This window comes from Carcharodon carcharias, chromosome 7 (genome assembly GCF_017639515.1).
Source record: "Carcharodon carcharias isolate sCarCar2 chromosome 7, sCarCar2.pri, whole genome shotgun sequence".
NCBI lineage: Eukaryota > Metazoa > Chordata > Chondrichthyes > Lamniformes > Lamnidae > Carcharodon > Carcharodon carcharias.
The window spans coordinates 111,387,172-111,403,961 of record NC_054473.1 but is presented as its reverse complement, the minus strand read 5'-3'; the positions used below and the strand labels follow the sequence as shown (position 1 = coordinate 111,403,961).

General features: G+C 45.2%; 1 protein-coding gene across 1 annotated transcript in view; it reads left to right on the top strand.

The window, feature by feature from the left end:
- Window positions 1–16,790, top strand: part of LOC121280217 (RNA-binding Raly-like protein) — an 883,916-nt gene that overhangs the window by 838,099 nt on the left and 29,027 nt on the right. Inside the window, exons 4-5 of the mRNA XM_041191974.1 lie at window positions 1,422–1,582; window positions 12,741–12,854. Of these exons, the coding sequence (XP_041047908.1) occupies window positions 1,422–1,582; window positions 12,741–12,854 (275 nt within the window). The remainder of the gene's footprint in view (window positions 1–1,421; window positions 1,583–12,740; window positions 12,855–16,790) is intronic.

The following is a 16,790-nucleotide window of genomic DNA, read 5'->3' as shown; positions in this document are numbered from 1 at the left end:
TTGTGGTTGAGTACAATTCTGCTGCTGCTAATGGCCCACAGCGCCTCTTGGATGCCCACTCTTGAATTGCTAGATCTGTTTGAAATCTATCCCATTTAGCACAATGGCATTGCCACACAACACAATGGAGGGTATCCTCATTGTGAAGACAGGACTTCATCTCCACAATGACTGTTGGTGCAGTGGTCACTCCTACTGATACTGTCATGCACAGATGCATCTGTGGCAGGCAGGTTGGTGAGGATGAGGTCAAGTACGTTTCTCCTTCTTGTTGGTTCCTTCACCACCTGCCGCAGACCCACACTAGCAGCTATGTCCTTTAGGACTCAGCCAGCTTTGTCAGTACTGGTGTTATTGAGCCACTCTTGGTGATGGACATTGAAGTCCCACACCCAGAGTGCATTCAGTGCCCTTGCCACCCTCAGTGCTTCCTCCAAATAGTATTCAACATGGAGGAGCACTGATTCATCAGCTGAGGGAGGACGGTACGTAGTAATCAGCAGGAGGTTTCCTTACCCATGTTTGACCTGATGCCGTGAGACTTCTTGGGGTCTGGAGTCGATATTGAGGACTCCCAGGGCCACTCCCTCCTGACTGTATACCACTGTACCACCAGCTCAGCTGGCTTTATCCTGCCATTGGTACAGGACATGCTCAGGGATGGTGATGATGGTGTCTGAGACATTATTTGTAAGGTATGATTCCACGAGGATAACTATATCAGCCTATTGCTTGACTAGTCTGTGAGGCAGCTCTCCCAATTTTGGCACAAGCCCCCAGATGTTAGTGAGGAGGACTTAATTTGTCTTAACTTCTCTTGCTATCCAGCAAGAGAAAGCAAGTGGAGTGCCGGAATAGCCAGCATGGTCATTAGGCATGATCTCAAGCACAAATCATCTGTTGAATGTGGGAGGGTACTGGCTGGTTAGTTGAACAGATATTAGTAAGCAGATCGAGGGCAACATTCCTGCTTTGATCAACAGCACAAAAAAAAGAATCAGCTGCCCAGTTAGCACAGCACTGGTTGAGAACATACTGATTCAGAATGCCTGCCATGCTTACCCGATAGCAGTCTCTTTGCCCTAGAAAGTATTTTGTCATGTAAAAAGCTTTGAGATGTCACAGTGTGAACAGCTACTAAATAAGTGAGAGTACTGCGATTTATACTGCCTGAGTATTGTGCCATTTTTCAGGTGCATTACATGTATGCCATTGTATCAGTGTATTCCTGACTGCCCATTATGCTACTGCTAACCTGACTGTGACCAGCCAATTCACTAGATCCTGGAAGTAGACCTGACCTGTATGGTCAGGGACACCTGATGCATTTACAACTCTGAGTGACCAGCACCTGGGCGTACAATTTGATTTGGCTTTTTTTCTTGCAGTGTCCGTGATTCAGCATTGTTTTCATTTCGCAGGATGTACGACTACCACAGAGTCCCCCCGCCAAGTCGGGCAGTGCCAGCTGTCAAACGCCAGCGCGTCATGGTCTCTGTTCCCCGGAGAAGCAAGGGCAGCTTCCCCATCAAGAGTGGTCCACGGTCCAGTGCTACCACAACTCCATCAGCTGGGACAAAATGTAAGGGAATCTGTTTGAATTCTTCCTGTGTAATGACCTTGAAATAGTATTCACCAGGCAAAATAGTGCAGGCATCCATTATGAGATTGCGTAGTAGAAATAAAATATCTTACCACTGGCCGCAGGGATGGTGGCGGAGGCAGAATCTACAAAGATAGTAGCAGTACCTACAAATAGGGAACTGGCAGGAGGGGAAGGACAAGTTTACATGTGGGTCAAACAGGGAGAAGCAGAATTGATGTAGAAAGCTGGCTCCTCTGATAATCACTTGCTGCTGCTCTCAAAGCTGGTAAGCTAGTGTTCCAAGTTGTTGGTGGCTGGATGACTTTTGGCTGGCTACCTTTTGGTGGCTTGGTTGATTAGCTCCTGGTGACTCATTAATTAGCAGTTAGTTAATTAGCTCCTGATGACTAATTAACCCCTGGCAGCTGGTTGGTTAGCTCTTGTCAGTTGGTTGACTCGCTTCTGATGACTGACTAGCTCCTGGACAAAAACAGAATTACCTGGAAAAACTCAGCAGGTCTGGCAGCATCGGCGGAGAAGAAAAGAGTTGACGTTTCGAGTCCTCATGACCCTTCGACAGAACTTGAGTTCGAGTCCAGGAAAGAGCTGAAATATAAGCTGGTTTAAGGTGTGTGTGTGGGGGGCGGAGAGATAGAGAGACAGAGAGGTGGAGAGGGTTGGTGTGGTTGTAGGGACAAACAAGCAGTGATAGAAGCAGATCATCAAAAGATGTCAACGACAATAGTACAATAGAACACATAGGTGTTAAAGTTAAAGTTGGTGATATTATCTAAACGAATGTGCTAATTAAGAATGGATGGTAGGGCACTCAAGGTATAGCTCTAGTTATAGCTCTAGCTCCTGGTGTTTGGTTGATTAGCTTTGTCAGTTTGTTGGCTATCCCTTGGTGACTAACCAGCTCCTGGCAGCTGATTGATTGGCTTCTGTTAATTGACAATTCTGTCAACAGGACTAGATCCTGATAACTAACTAGCTTCTGATGGTTGGTTGATTAGCTCTTGTCAGTACTAGCTCCTGGTGACTAACTAATTCCTGGTGGTTGATTGATTAGCTCTTGTCAGTACTAGCTCCTGGTGATTAACTAGCTCCTGGTGGTTAGTTGATTAGTTCTAGGTGGCTGTCTAATTAATTCCTGGTAGTTGATATGGTTCACTAAGGGTTCACCAGCTTCTGGTGGTTAACTACCTTCTGGTGATTGGCTGGATGCTAGTGGGTGACTGTGCATTGGCAGATTGGTCGATATTCCTGTTCTGATGGCTGAGTCACTCAGTGAGCGAGCTTTAAGGCTTTTAATTCAATGGCATATCTTTTCACTTGATGAAGTAGAATACACATCATAAAATATTTGTGAAGCAATAGCAAAAATTGTTAAAACATCAGGAGTGGGGCAGGGGGCATGTTCCCAGACCCCTTAGAAAATAAATCTTGTCCCTGATGTCAAGGGGGTGAAAGGTTAATGGGAGTAGGCAGGAGGTTACAATCAGATCAGCCATGATCATATTGAATGGCGGAGCAGGCTTGAAGGGCCGAGTGGCCTACTCCTGCCCCTAGTTCATATATACAACATTCTCACTTCTAAAGTAAGCTCTATTTCACTCCCTGCACCCAGTGTTGACCCCAAGCTACCTTAGGATTTTGAAGCCCGCATAATTACAGCAACTCCTGCAAATCTCTCTAAGTTGAATCTGTACGTCAGCTAGGGTTGCCAACGCTCCAGGGTTGTCCTGGGATCTCCAGGAATTAAAGATTAATCTCCTTGACACTGCTTTGAGCAACTAAGGTAAAAATCAGAGGGGTATTCCATTTTAATTTGAATTGAATACATTTGTTTATTAGCTAAAAAGAATGGGATTGGAAAACGCCACACTTTAGGAAGGATGTGAGGGTACTTGGAGTCGGTGCAGAGGAGATTTACTAGAATAGTACCAGAGATGGGGGATTTTAGCTCCAAGGTTAGGCTGGAGAAGCTGGGATTGTTCTCCTTGGAGCAAAGGAGATTGTGGGGAGATTGTGATAGAGGGGTCAAAGATGATGACAGGTTTAGAAATTAGACAAGGAAAAGCTTCGTATTAACTGACCAGGGGATCGAGATTGAAGAGTTTGGGCAGGAAATGCAAGGGGAATATGAGGGAAGAACATTTTGATGCATTGAGTTGTAAGGAACTGAAACTTACTTCCTACGAGGATGGTGGAAGCAGAGACAATTAATCATTTCAATTGGATGAGCTCTTGAAGGAAATAAATTTGCAGGGCTACAGGTATAAAGTTTGGGAATGGGACTGACTAGATTGTTCTACAGAGAGCTGGATTTGATGGGCTGAATGGCCTCTTTCTGTGTCATAAATGACTCTCCAGACAGAATCTTGTTGAGGCATCGGGACCCTCGCCTGCCAGCTGGACAGCCGGCGAGGGACTCGCGCTGCCTCTTTTTGGGAAGGCCTGTTGAACCACAAGCTAACAGCCAGAGAGGAAGGTCTGCAGTTAATCAGAGGCTGGCAGCCCTTGTTCCCAACAGCACCGCTGGAAAAACTGTGGCTGCTGTCAGGAGGACAGGCAGCAGACTCCCAGGTTCGCAGAGCAACCCAGGCCACAGGTAAGTAATGTTGTGGGGGTGGGGGTGGTTTTGCAGGGTAGGAATCGCAGGGCAGGGGTGCAGGGGTGGTCAGAAGCAAGGCCATGGAGTGTTTCTTTGTGCCCCCACCCCCCTTTCTGATGTCCAGGCCCTTGACAGACATGGAGTGCCTTTGATTGAGGGACCACCCCCCCCCCCCCCCACCCCCCGCCGACTCCTCCCCAAAGGTGACAAGCAAGCTGCACAGTTTTAGCTGCCGTGCACACTGCATGGCAACAGGTTCACCTTCAGCTGGATTAATGCCAATGGCAGTGAGATGAAGCCCTTAAGTGGTCATTAATTGGCCACATGCCCTGTCCACCTCCAAGTTCACCACCAGAGAGGGCAGAAAATTCCGTCCTATAACTTTATTGGTGAGGTGGTTGAACATATAAGGTGGTGTGATAAAGTCTCTGATAATACATCAGCTACAGATGACACCCCAACCTTATTCTGATTACTTTCTCAGTGCGTGTCCAATATGTTAACAGATCCCTCTTTATTTCTGAACTCCCTGTTCACTGGCTTGTCTGAAGTCCAAGGTCCTGCACCATAACACCAGTTATTATTCCTCACACCCCCACTTCCCCCCTGTTAGGGTTGCCAATACTCCAGGATTGTGTCTCCAAAGCATTAGATTAATCGCCCAAACAGTACTTTGAGCAACTCTGGAAGAAGTACCACTAAAGAAAGATGGTTTTCTTTCTCAATTTCATTGAGCACTTTTATGAGTTCCAACATTATTGGAGATAGATAAAAGGCTGTTTGACCACCAGACAAGACTCGTCCAATCAGGTGGCAAAGAGCCTGCTTGCTTTTCTATTGGCCTGAGGTGGACGTATGCCACAAGGATGGACATGTTGGGCGACCAATGGTGGGAGGTTGGGGTCGGGTCATTTGGCGGTAGGAGGTCATGTGACAACACCTCCCAGGCTATGTCCAACCAGAGTTTTCAACTTTTTAATGCCACCCACCCCCCCGTCAACCCCACCGCCCCCCCACCCCTCCCTGCCACTGCACCCCCTATAGTTTTCAGAAGGTTTCTCTTTTCTGACTGTTGCTTCGCCTGACTTCTGGGCCCAGGAGCAGCTGGGCACTCTCACCTTGTGGGTCTATGTCAACAAGAAACTGGGATGAGACTTACAGTTCATGTGCAAGCCTTACAGCTGGCTGACAGCATGGGAGGGCAGTGTGGCTTTTATTCCACCACTTTAGGGTAGGATTTAACACAGGGCCCCAGAGGTGAAAGGCCAAGTCTCGAACCCACAGAGCCACTCAGTCCTCTGGCAAACAGTTACCTCAGTACCTTTTATCTTTTGAAGCTGTGGAGCACCTTTGGCTGACTGAACCCAAAAGAAGAAACTGTTTACGTTATAACAACCTCCTTCCTACCTCATTGAATCAGTCGTATGTTGCTGAAACTGTGGCACTTCAGATTTACTCGGGCTGCATAATTGAAATGGGAATTTAAGAGGCTTAATTAGAAGCTCCTGTGCACTTGCAGAGAAACCAGATGGTGTGTTCATTAAATGTTCACTTTCATCCATGTGTTTTTTTTAGAGAAATCTATTATGAAATGCAATTATACAAAATTAATAGCGCATAGCAAAATAGAGAAAAGTCAGCTATTTTTTATTTAGTTGCCTAAAATAAACTAATAGTTAACACTTGGAGCATAGCGGTGTTAGAAATAAACAGGGGGAAAGAGAATATGAGCAAATAGTTGCATTTCTAGAATCGCCAGTAGAAGCCAATTATTTTCTTGGCCTGGACTGAGGCCCAACTTCAGCCCTTCTCGCTGATGTGTTGTTTGGTGCATCTTCTAGCAACATCATCAGTTTCACCAGAAGTCCTATTTCAACAAGGCCCGAGTTGATCTGTGGCTGAACAGCCTGAAGGAATTTATTTTCTCTGAGGGTCAATTGCATTTGGAAACCTCTTCCCCACAGAGAGCAGAGAGGCTGGGTCATTGAATATATTCAAGGCAGAGTTAGGCAGACTTTTGATCAACAAGGGAGTCAAAGGTTATAAAAACAAAAAAACTGCGGATGCTGGAAATCCAAAACAAAAACAGAATTACCTGGAAAAACTCAGCAGGTCTGGCAGCATCGGCGGAGAAGAAAAGAGTTGACATTTCGAGTCCTCATGACCCTTCGACATGGGGGGGTGGGGGCAGGCAGGAAAATTAAGTTAAGGCCACATTCAGATCATCCATAATCTTATTGAATGGCTTATTCCTGCTCCTGTTTCTTACGATCTTGTGAAATGTATTGTAAGCCGAATATTGCGGATTGGTTGCATTGCCGACTCTTTTCCATATTCCCGAAGGATTTTTCACCATGTGACTCCCTCCTGCTTTCCTGCACCAATTGGGAAGCGAACAGACCTCCTGTTAACCAATTAGATGATTCTTGATTCTCAGACAAATAACCTTCTTATTATCCTCAAGATTTTCAAAATGAATCAATGAAAGTGTCCAAAGCAAATGAACAAAACACTTGTTTAATGCCCCTGTAATGTTTCTGCCAGCTTGCTTGCAGCAGTGTCCTGGGGATTAATCTTGAGTCCCCAAGTACCCCCAAGACAATCCTGTAGAATGGACAACCGTAAGGTCACATGGTCCAAGATCAGCTCTCAGTCTCGGACCACCTCTCAAGCATAGATCCCCCTCTCCTGACATTGGAGGCATGATGGGGGTATGTCCCCAACATGGAGTGATCCAACATGCAAGAACAAACTTAGCCTGGACTTTCAGCACTGGTGGGAATTTCAGGATCGGGGGCTGGAGGCACTCTGTGCGCCCTTCCATCCCAACCCCCAGCAGATGTTCCAGGGCCAAATCTATTGTCTGCAAATTGTGCATTTTGTGCCAGCAGTAGGGCTGCCCATAACAGGGCAAGGGGGCAGGGTGGGGTGGAGAAATGCTTGTGGGGCATCAACATGGCATGGCTCACAGTGCCTGCTGAAACCCCAAAAATGTTATGCCTTGTTTGATTAATGTTAAAATCCTCCACTTTTCCTCATGCTTAGCTTTCCTGATGATTCTGCTGTGATTAATCCATTGCACCAGATAAGGTTGCCCATTAAACCTGAACTCTTAGCCCATCCATTGCCTTCTCAATGCAGGGCTCCATCAGCGCAATAACATTCTTAGTGTGCACTATGGCCCTGGCCATTAATAATGTGAACTATGAGGCGGTGTTCTCAACATTAACCCAACAGGACTAGCCACAAAAATGCTGCGTCATTCGGGTGAGAGTCTGGGAATTCTGTGGTGGTTAACTCAGCTCCTGACTCCCCAAAAGCCTGTCCACTATCTACAAGGCACAAGTCAGGAATGTGATGGAATACTCTTCAGCTGGCTAAATGAGTCCAGCTCCAACAACACTCGAGAAATGTGATACTGTTAATTGTATATCAATTATGCAGGTGGAGAGAATTAATTGGGGTTTCACTTGAATACAGACAAAGAGACACTTATTGAAACCATGGTGTGGTTGGGTTAGGAGGTGTGTGCTTGTAAGGTTTCACTTTATAAATTAATTTTAGATAAGTCAAGATTGGTCCAGTATCAGCCTTCACCAACTGTCTTTCCGAAAGAGAAGACATCATCCAGGACAAAGCAGCCTGCTTGATCGGCACCCCATCCAATACCTTAAATATTCACTCCCTCTACTATTGTTGCGCAGTAGCAGCAATGTGTACCATCTACAAGATGCACTGCAGCAACTTGCCAAAACTTCTTTAGCAGCACTTCCCAAGCTTGAGAACTCTACCATCTAGAAGGATAACAGATGCAGGAGAACACCACTTCCTTCAATAAAAACAGAAGATGCTGGAAATACTCAGCAGCGCTGACAACATCTGTGGAGAGAGGAATAGAGCTAATAGGCTTTATTTTCAGACCAGAGTCAGGAATCTGTGCCAGGATAGTTTCCAGATCCCAACCCTGTACCGTATCTGCATCACCCACACAACACAACACAATCTTCAAATGTAAGGTGAACTCAAAGCACCCAATTAGCACCATCAAGCATTACCAGAAAGCAGGAAATACCTGCAGAGCATGATCCTCAAAAGCAGATGGTAGCCATGATGAGCCTGCCGCTGCCTTGCAGAAGAGAGGAGGCAGCACCTTGAAGGACCAGCACCCTCACCATGCGTGAAAGTGGCCAAATGGCCAACTGAACGGTACTGCGGCCAACCTGGAACAAAATCCCCTATTGCAAAACAATTCCTGTTCATGAAAGAAATTACTTAATTGTTCCCTGCATTAAACCCCACTGCTGTGCACTAACATGCACCAGACTGCTTGCATTTGGCGATCTGCAATTTGAAAATATCCTCCTGGCCCTCCTTGCCTCATTAACAAGCTCCTCAAGGAACTTAATGGGGCCATTAATAGGAGGCAAGTGGGTTCCTAGTTGTGGCTTAACAGGTACTTTTCTACCGAGAATGATTTAATTTTAAACTTCCCAGTGAACCTTTACTTCAAGCTGTTTTTACGTTGCAAAAAAGAAGGAAATGGACTGTATTTTAAGGGCCATTAATTCTATCCTCTGGACTTCTGCCCATTGAAAGCTGGCTTAACAGCAGTCAAGAGAGGAAATCAACCCCATCTGTTTATTTTGAAGCCCAGCTCTCAATGTTTCAACACACTGGTCTGGACACCCAGTATCCTGCCAACTTGAATTAAATCACTCTAGCACATCATTAATTGGACTTGAAGGAAACCTCCAGGCTACACAAAGCAGATGGCTGTTGTATAGTAAAGAGCCAATATACTGAACTGCTCTCTCCTTTAAAATGTTATTGGCCTTTCGCTGCTTGGCCTCACTTATGAAGGACAGTCCCTTGGGTGAAGTTTCAAAGAGCTGGCAATGCTCGTGAAATGATACCAGTAAGAGAGAAGCTTGCTCCATTATAATCAGGGCAATGTGAGGGATGTCAAAAGGGCTACTGCCTAGTTCTCAGTGACTAAAGGCAGCATTCAATTAAGCACAATACTGCACAAAGCAGAAGATTGTAGGTTCGATTCCCAGCAGTTGGGATGCTCCCAGTGGCCTCAGCACCTCTAGACAAGGGACAGAAAACTCTGTGCCAGCTCACGATCCAGTGACCTTTCTCCAAAGTGCATGTGGACCCTTGAGTGAGGATAATATCAAGCAAGATGGTTCCCATGTGTAAAAAACTTGCCAGCACTCATCATCTCATCAAATTCAGAACAGATCAAGAAACTCAAAACTGGGCATCCATGTTGTGGGCTATCAGCTGCAGAAGAACTGTATTCAACTAGAACCTAACATATCCCCCAGTCTACCATACGATCAAGCTAGAGGATTAACCCTGGTTCAATGAATACTGCAGGAGGGCATGCCAGGAGCAGCGCCACGCATAGCTAAAAATGAGGTGCCAACATCATAAGCTACATCATAGGACTTACATTCATGCCAAACAGTGGAAACAGCTTGCTGTAGACAAAGTTGAATGATCCCACAACCAACAGATCAGATCTAAGCTCTGCAGTCCTGTCATATCCAGTTGTGAACACTGGTGGATAATTAAACAACTCAATAGAGGAGGAGGCTCCACAAATGCTCCCATCCTCAATCTTGAAGAGCCCATCATGTCCATGCAAAAGACAAAGCTGAAGCATTTGCAACCATCCTCAATCAGAGTGCAGAGTAAATGATCCCCACCATCACAAATGTCAATCTTCAGAAAATTCGATGCGCTCCACGTTATATCAAGTAACAGCTGAAGGCACTGGATACAGCAAAGGCTATTAGCCTTGACAACATCCCGGCAGTAGTATTGAAGACTTGTGCTCCAAAATTAGCTGCACCCTTAGCCAAGCTGTTCCAGTACAGCTACATACCAGCATCTACCTGGAAATGTGGAAGATTGCCCAGGTGTGACTATCCACAAAAAGCAGGACAAATCTAATCCAGCAAATTACAGCCCAATTCATCTGCTTCCAATCATCAGCAAAGTGATGGAAGGCACCATCGACAGTGCTATCAAGCGGCACTTACTCAGCAATAAGCTGCTCACTGATGCTCAGTTTGGGTTCCACCAGGGCCACTCAGTTCCAGACATCATTACAGCCTTGGTCTAAATATGAACAACAGAAAGGGGGTGAGAGTGACTGCCCTTGGCATCAAGACAACATTTGGCTGAGCGTGGCATCAAGGAGCCCTAGCAAAATTTAGTTCAGTGGGAATCAGGGGGAAAACTCTCCACTAATTGGAATCATACCTAGCACAATTGGGCATTTATGACACATGACGAGGTAGGAGTGTCAGGAGGTTGCAAGGAGACTTCAAGGGGACTTAGACAGGCTAAGTGAGTGGGAAAGTACAGATGGGATATAATGTGAATAAGTGCGAAGTTATCCACTTTGATAAAAAAAACAGAAAGGCAGAGTATTTCTTAAATGGTGAGAGATTGAGAAGTGTTGATGTCCAAAGGGACCTGGGTGTCTTTGTTCATGAGTCACCGAAAGTTAGCATGCAGGTGCAGCAAGCAATTAGGAAGGCAAATGGTATGTTGGACTTCACCGCAAGGGGATTTGAGTGCAGGAGTAAAGGTGTCTTGCTGCAATTCTGTGGAGTCTTGGTGAGACCACATCTGGAGTATTGTGTACAGTTTTGGTCTCCTTATCTAAGGAAGGATACACTTGCCAAAGAGGGAGTGCAACAGAGGTTCACCAGACTGATCCCATCCCTGGAATGGCAGTGTTTTCTTATGAGGAGAGATTGAGGAGACTTGGCCTGTATTCTCTAGAGTTTCGAAGAATGAAAAGTGATCTCATTGAAACTTACAAAATTCTTACAGGGCTCGACAGGGTAGATGTAGATAGGATGTTTCCCCTGGCTGGTGAGTCTAGAACCTGGGCACACAGTCTCAGAATAGGGGGTAGGCCATTTACAACTGAGATGAGGCGGTATTTCTTCATTCAGAGGGTGGTGAATCTTTGGAGTTCTCTACCCCAGAGGGCTGTGGAAGCTCAATCATTGAGCATGTTCAAGGCAGAAATCGATAGAATTCTGGATATTAATGACATCAATGGATATGGGGAAAGCGTGGGAAAGTGGCATTGAGGTAGACAATCAGCCATGATCATATTGAATGGCAGAGCAAGCTCAATGGGCCGAATGGCCTACTCCTGCTCCTATCATCTCAGTTCCAGGGCATCGCTGCAGGAGTTCCTCAGGGTAGTATCCTAGGCTCAATCATCTTTAGCTGCTTCATCAATAATCTTCCCTCAAATATGAGGTCAGAAGTGGGGATGTTCGCTGATGATTGCATAATATTCAGCACCATTCGCAACCCCTCAGATACTGAAACAGTCCATGTCAAAGTGCCAGAGATTTGCATAGAAACCTACGGCTAATAGTAATAGGGAATAGTTTAAATTTCCATTCCATGTTTTTTAAAAACCTGCCTCCCCCCATACCCCCCACCTCAAGCACACGTGTGTATTGCTCTGGTAAACTGGGACTGGGTTGGAGCCTGGTCTGATTAAATCAAAGTTTTCCTTTCAGATCCAACCTCTATTTGACATAATAGTCCTTTATTATTCTTCAAGCACACCCTGAGGATTTGTTTGACATTCTATCTATCCATATAGGTAATATTCAGATGTAGATGTATAATATTACCATATAATGCAGTTTGTTGCATAGCTGAGGAAGATTTGGTAGCTGTCAAATGCATTGTGATCATGTTCCCCACAAGGGGAATAGATGAATATTCAATTCTCTCTGATTGATGGCTGTATGCAACAGTGGTGGGTGTCATTTGCCTCTTCCTCTCTTTCCCACTTTGTAAAACAAATTAAATGTTGTTAAGGGGTCAAGCAAATGTTTGAAATTATGATGGTGCAGTGACCCTCATGGAAATGCAGTTACCCCCCTGGACATTTGCTTTTGTAAAAGGGCAGCTGCTTGTGATTAGGGATTTTCAATTTCAGACTGTCCAGGGTTGTGAGCCACAATCATAATGATACAATATTAAACTGTTATTACATATTCTTTCTTTCCTCTACATCAATCATCGATTGTTGTTAAAACCCATCTGGTTTACTAATGCCCTTTAGGGAAGGAAATCTGCTGTCCTCACCTGGTCTGGCCTCCATGTGACTTCAGACTCAGAACAATGTGGTTGACTCCTAACTGCCCTCTGAAATGGCTGAGCAAGCCTCAGTTCAAGGGCAATTAGGGATGGGCACCAAATGCAGTGACACCCACACCCAATGAAAGAAAAAATAAAAACAAAATCCGCACTGTGTTGAAATCATTATTCATCATATTCACTCTCTTGCCTTAGCTCATTCTTCCCAGAATATCTAGATCATGGGATACCTTAATTCTTTCAATCTTGCCTTTATCCTGCTGCCTATAGGCTCCTCAAAGCCAATATTGGTGTCAGCTGACCACATACCTTTATTTATCTCATCTTAAGTCCTGTTTTGTGGGCTTTAAAAAAGAGTCACTCCCTTTGCTGATTTCTGTTTTTCAGTGAAAGCTGATGACCTGCAGACAATAAAGAGAGAGCTCACCCAGATAAAGTATCGCATCGATGGATTACTGGACAGTCTGGACAGGATGGAGAAGCAGCGCAAAGCTCCACCAGGTTAGTAAGAGGGTGCGCAAGGAGAAATACACATCACCCTACTCCCTAAAGCTGCTCTGAGCTACCACTTATTTGGGACCAGATTTGTTGTGAATATTGTACTCAACAAGGTGAGGATATTAGCACTGGGTAAGGGAATTCTTATTTCAGGCCCCTGGTGTCATCACCCAACAGTCCCAACTCAGGTACAGTAGGATTAGATAGGAAGCACAGCATCCCAAAACTGTCTCCGTCCTAACTTTAGCCTTTCATTGACAAAGCTGACATGAAGAGTTTTATTTTTTCTATTCTTTCACAGGATGTGGGCATCGCTGGCTAGGCCATTATTTATTGCTCATTCCTAATTGCCCTTGAGCTGCCTTCTTGAACCGCTGCAGTCTATGTGGTGTAGGTACACCCACAGTGCTGTTAGGGAGGGAGTTCCAGGATTTTGAACCAGAGGATTTTGCAGGAATGGCAATATGGTTCCAGGTCAGGTTGGTGAGTGGCTTGAAGGGGAGCTTATAGGTGTTGGTGTTCTCATGCATTTGCTGCCCTTGTCCTTCTAGATGGTAGAGGTCGTGGGTTTGGAAGTTGTTGTTGAAGGAGCTTTGCTGAGTTCCTGCTCTGCATCTTGTATATTGTGGAGAGAGTGGATGTTTAAGTTGGTGGATGGGATGCCGATCAAGTGGGCTGCTTTGCCTTGGATGGTGTCCAGCTTTTTAAGTGTTGTTGGAGCTGCACTCATCCAGGCAAGTGGAGTGTATTCCATCACATTCCTGATCTGTGCCTTGTAGCTGACGGACTGACATTGAGGAGTCAGGAGGTGAGTTACTTGCCACAGAATTTCCAGCCTCTGACCTGCTTTTGTAGCCACAGTATTTATTGGGCTAGTCTGGTTTCTGCCATATCCTGATCATCCAAAATAGTTTCACTCCATTTATCCTCCATAAGACCATTGACATTCTTTCTGTTAGCATTGTTTTTGGATCTATCTTGTTGCCTTCACTGATCTGTATCTCTGTGTCCCTTTTAGATATTCCTAATGCTTTCTTTCAGTTGCTTTTGTATGCATCCCAATCCTCTTCACTGTGTTTCCTTACATCTCTTGCAGTCCTTTCAGTTTTTTATGCTGCTTCTAACCTTCCTGTTAAACCACAGTAACCTAAGTTTTGCTACACACTCTTAAACAGAATATACTTTGGCCAGAGCATTATGTTTGAGATGCATTCCACTTGCCTTTGGTTCAAATTTTCAGTATGGTGTCCAAATCAATATTGCAACTTCTCAAAGTGCCAAAAACTACTACTATGTAATTGTTTTTCCCTTTAACTTTGACACTAATATCAAATCTAACCATGAAATCTTTGCAAGATCTCAGGTGCTTATCACGTAACTACAGTACAGGTCAATTGCTGAACACCAAACCCATCACAACTTCCACATCAGCTGTTAGACAAGAAAACTGTCCTCGACTGCCTCGATGAATTTGTTTATATTTCACCTTTCTTCTCCAGTTGTCCCTGGTTCGTCTATTCACCTATGGGATGTTGAGAATCCCTAACTTCCAACTGGTGATTGTGACATTGCTTCCACTTCCTCTGCCAGCTCTCTTGTGTGCTCCTTGGCGGGACATTATGATTTGGTGCTGGATCAGTGGGCAGATTTGGGAACTATACTGAGACTGGCAAACTCATTTCACTTCGGATCCTGTGAGCAAAAAGAGACTTTCATATCTTCAGTTTCAGTTCAATATGACCCCAGCCCCCAGAACCTCTTGAACAAGCTACCTCTTTAACTGTAATTCACATATAATTGAAGATAACACTCATGAATACAAGTAACAAGTTTAATTCTATCATTTCCATTAACTCCCATTATACAGAAATGCTAATCTTCCAATTCTAATCTACGACTTCAATTATTTATTTATTGTTTGTTCCACACAGAGCAACTAGTGAAGCGGATGTTTTTTTCAAAAGCTAAAGTATCTCTCCATTTATGTCAGCAAGCTTATTTATTTGTACCAGTTCCAATGTGTTATCGGAATAATCACGCTCGCAGGCCAGTATGCTCTCTGTTACATCAGTGCACTTGTGTGTGTTCTTGGTTCCTCATCTCAAATTGCTTCCCATATAATCAGCATCAGTGCATGCTCCCAGTGTTTATGGAACTCTAAAAACCCCACAGACACATCCCAGATTGGAAAGGCAGGTATTGTAATCCTGCTGCTTGTTTTCACAGCTGAAGAGGACATGGTGCAAAAGGTTTCATGCTCCCAGCGTGAATTTCCCGGGAGTTGCAGTTGCATTGAAAGCTTTATATCAAGAACATGGCGATAGTACTGCTCATTTCTACCTGCATTATAAATACTGGCCTTTGGGGTTCTCGGTAATTTGCTGTAGTGTCTCATTGATCTTGAACTTGCTGTGATCACAGTGAAGATTTTTTTTAACTCATTCATGGGATGTGGGCTTCGCTGGCTGGGCCACCATTTATTGCCCAGCCCTAATTGCCCTTGAGAAGGTGGTGGTGAGCTGCCTTCTTGAACCACTGCAGTCGATGTGGTGTAGGTACATACAAAGTGCTGTTAAGGAGGGAGTTCCAGGATTTTGACCCAGCAACAGTGAAGGAACGGAGATATATTTCCAAGTCAGGATGGTGAGTGACTTGGAGGGGAACTTCCAGGTGGTGGTGTTCCCATCTATCTGCTGCCCTTGTCCTTCTAGATGGTAGTGGTTGTGGTTTTGGAAGGTGCTGTCGAAGGAATCTTGGTGAGTTCCTGCAGTGCACCTTCTAGAACGTACACACTGCTGCTACTGTGCGTTGGTGGTGGAGGGAGTGAATGTTCGTGGATGTGGTGCCAATCAAGCAGGCTGCTTTGTCCTCGATGGTGTCAAGCTCTTAAGTGTTGTGGGATCTGCACTCATCCAGGCAAGTGGGGAGTATTCTATCGCACTCTTGACTTGTGCATTGTAGCTGGTGGACAGGCATTGGGGAGTCAGGAAGTAAGTTACTCATTGCATGCTTCCTAGCCTCTGACCTGTTCTTGTAGCCACAGTATTTATATGGCTGGTCCAGTTCAGTTTCTGGTCAATGGTAATCCCCACGATGTTGATCGTGGGGGATTCAGTGATGGTAATGCCATTGAATGTCATGGGGGGATGGTTGGATTCTCTCTTGTTGGAGAGGGTCATTGCCTGACACTTGTGTGGTGCAAATGTTACTTGCTGCGTGTCAGCTCAAGCCTGGATATTGTCCGGGTCTTGTTGCATTTGGACATGGACTGCTTCAGTATCAGAGGAGTTGCAAATGATGCTGAACATTGTGCAATCATCAGTGAACATCCCCACTTCTGACCTTATGATGCAAGGAAGGTTATTGATGAAGCAGCTGAAGATGATTGGGCCAAGGACACTATCCTGAGGAACTCCTGCAGTGATATCCTGGAACTGAGATGACTGACCTCCAACAACCACAACCGTCTCACTTTGTGCTAGATATGACTCCAATCAAGTTGTGAATCTTTGATGGTGAACATCATCTATCATGGGCTGCAATCTATTGGCAGGTCACATCCTCAGAAGCAACATTTAATTTTCTCTGATGGAAACAATTTACTTGTTTTCTATTCTGCCACCGGCTGCTGTTCTGCTGTTATCAGTTGTGTAGCCCAAATGCTCTGGGATACGGGGTGTCGGCGCTCTGGGATACGGGGTGTCGGCGCTCTGGGATACGGGGTGTCGGCGCTCTGGGATACGGGGTGTCGGCGCTCTGGGATACGGGGTGTCGGCGCTCTGGGATACGGGGTGAATTCTGGATGCTGACATAGGTTGTACACGTGAACCTTAAAGTTCCAACTACACTATATGAAGGAAAGTAGGGAAATTCTTCCCAGTATGTTGTTATCCTAGACCCCCAGAGCCCCAAGTTTTTGTTAAAGTCCTCATAGGGACC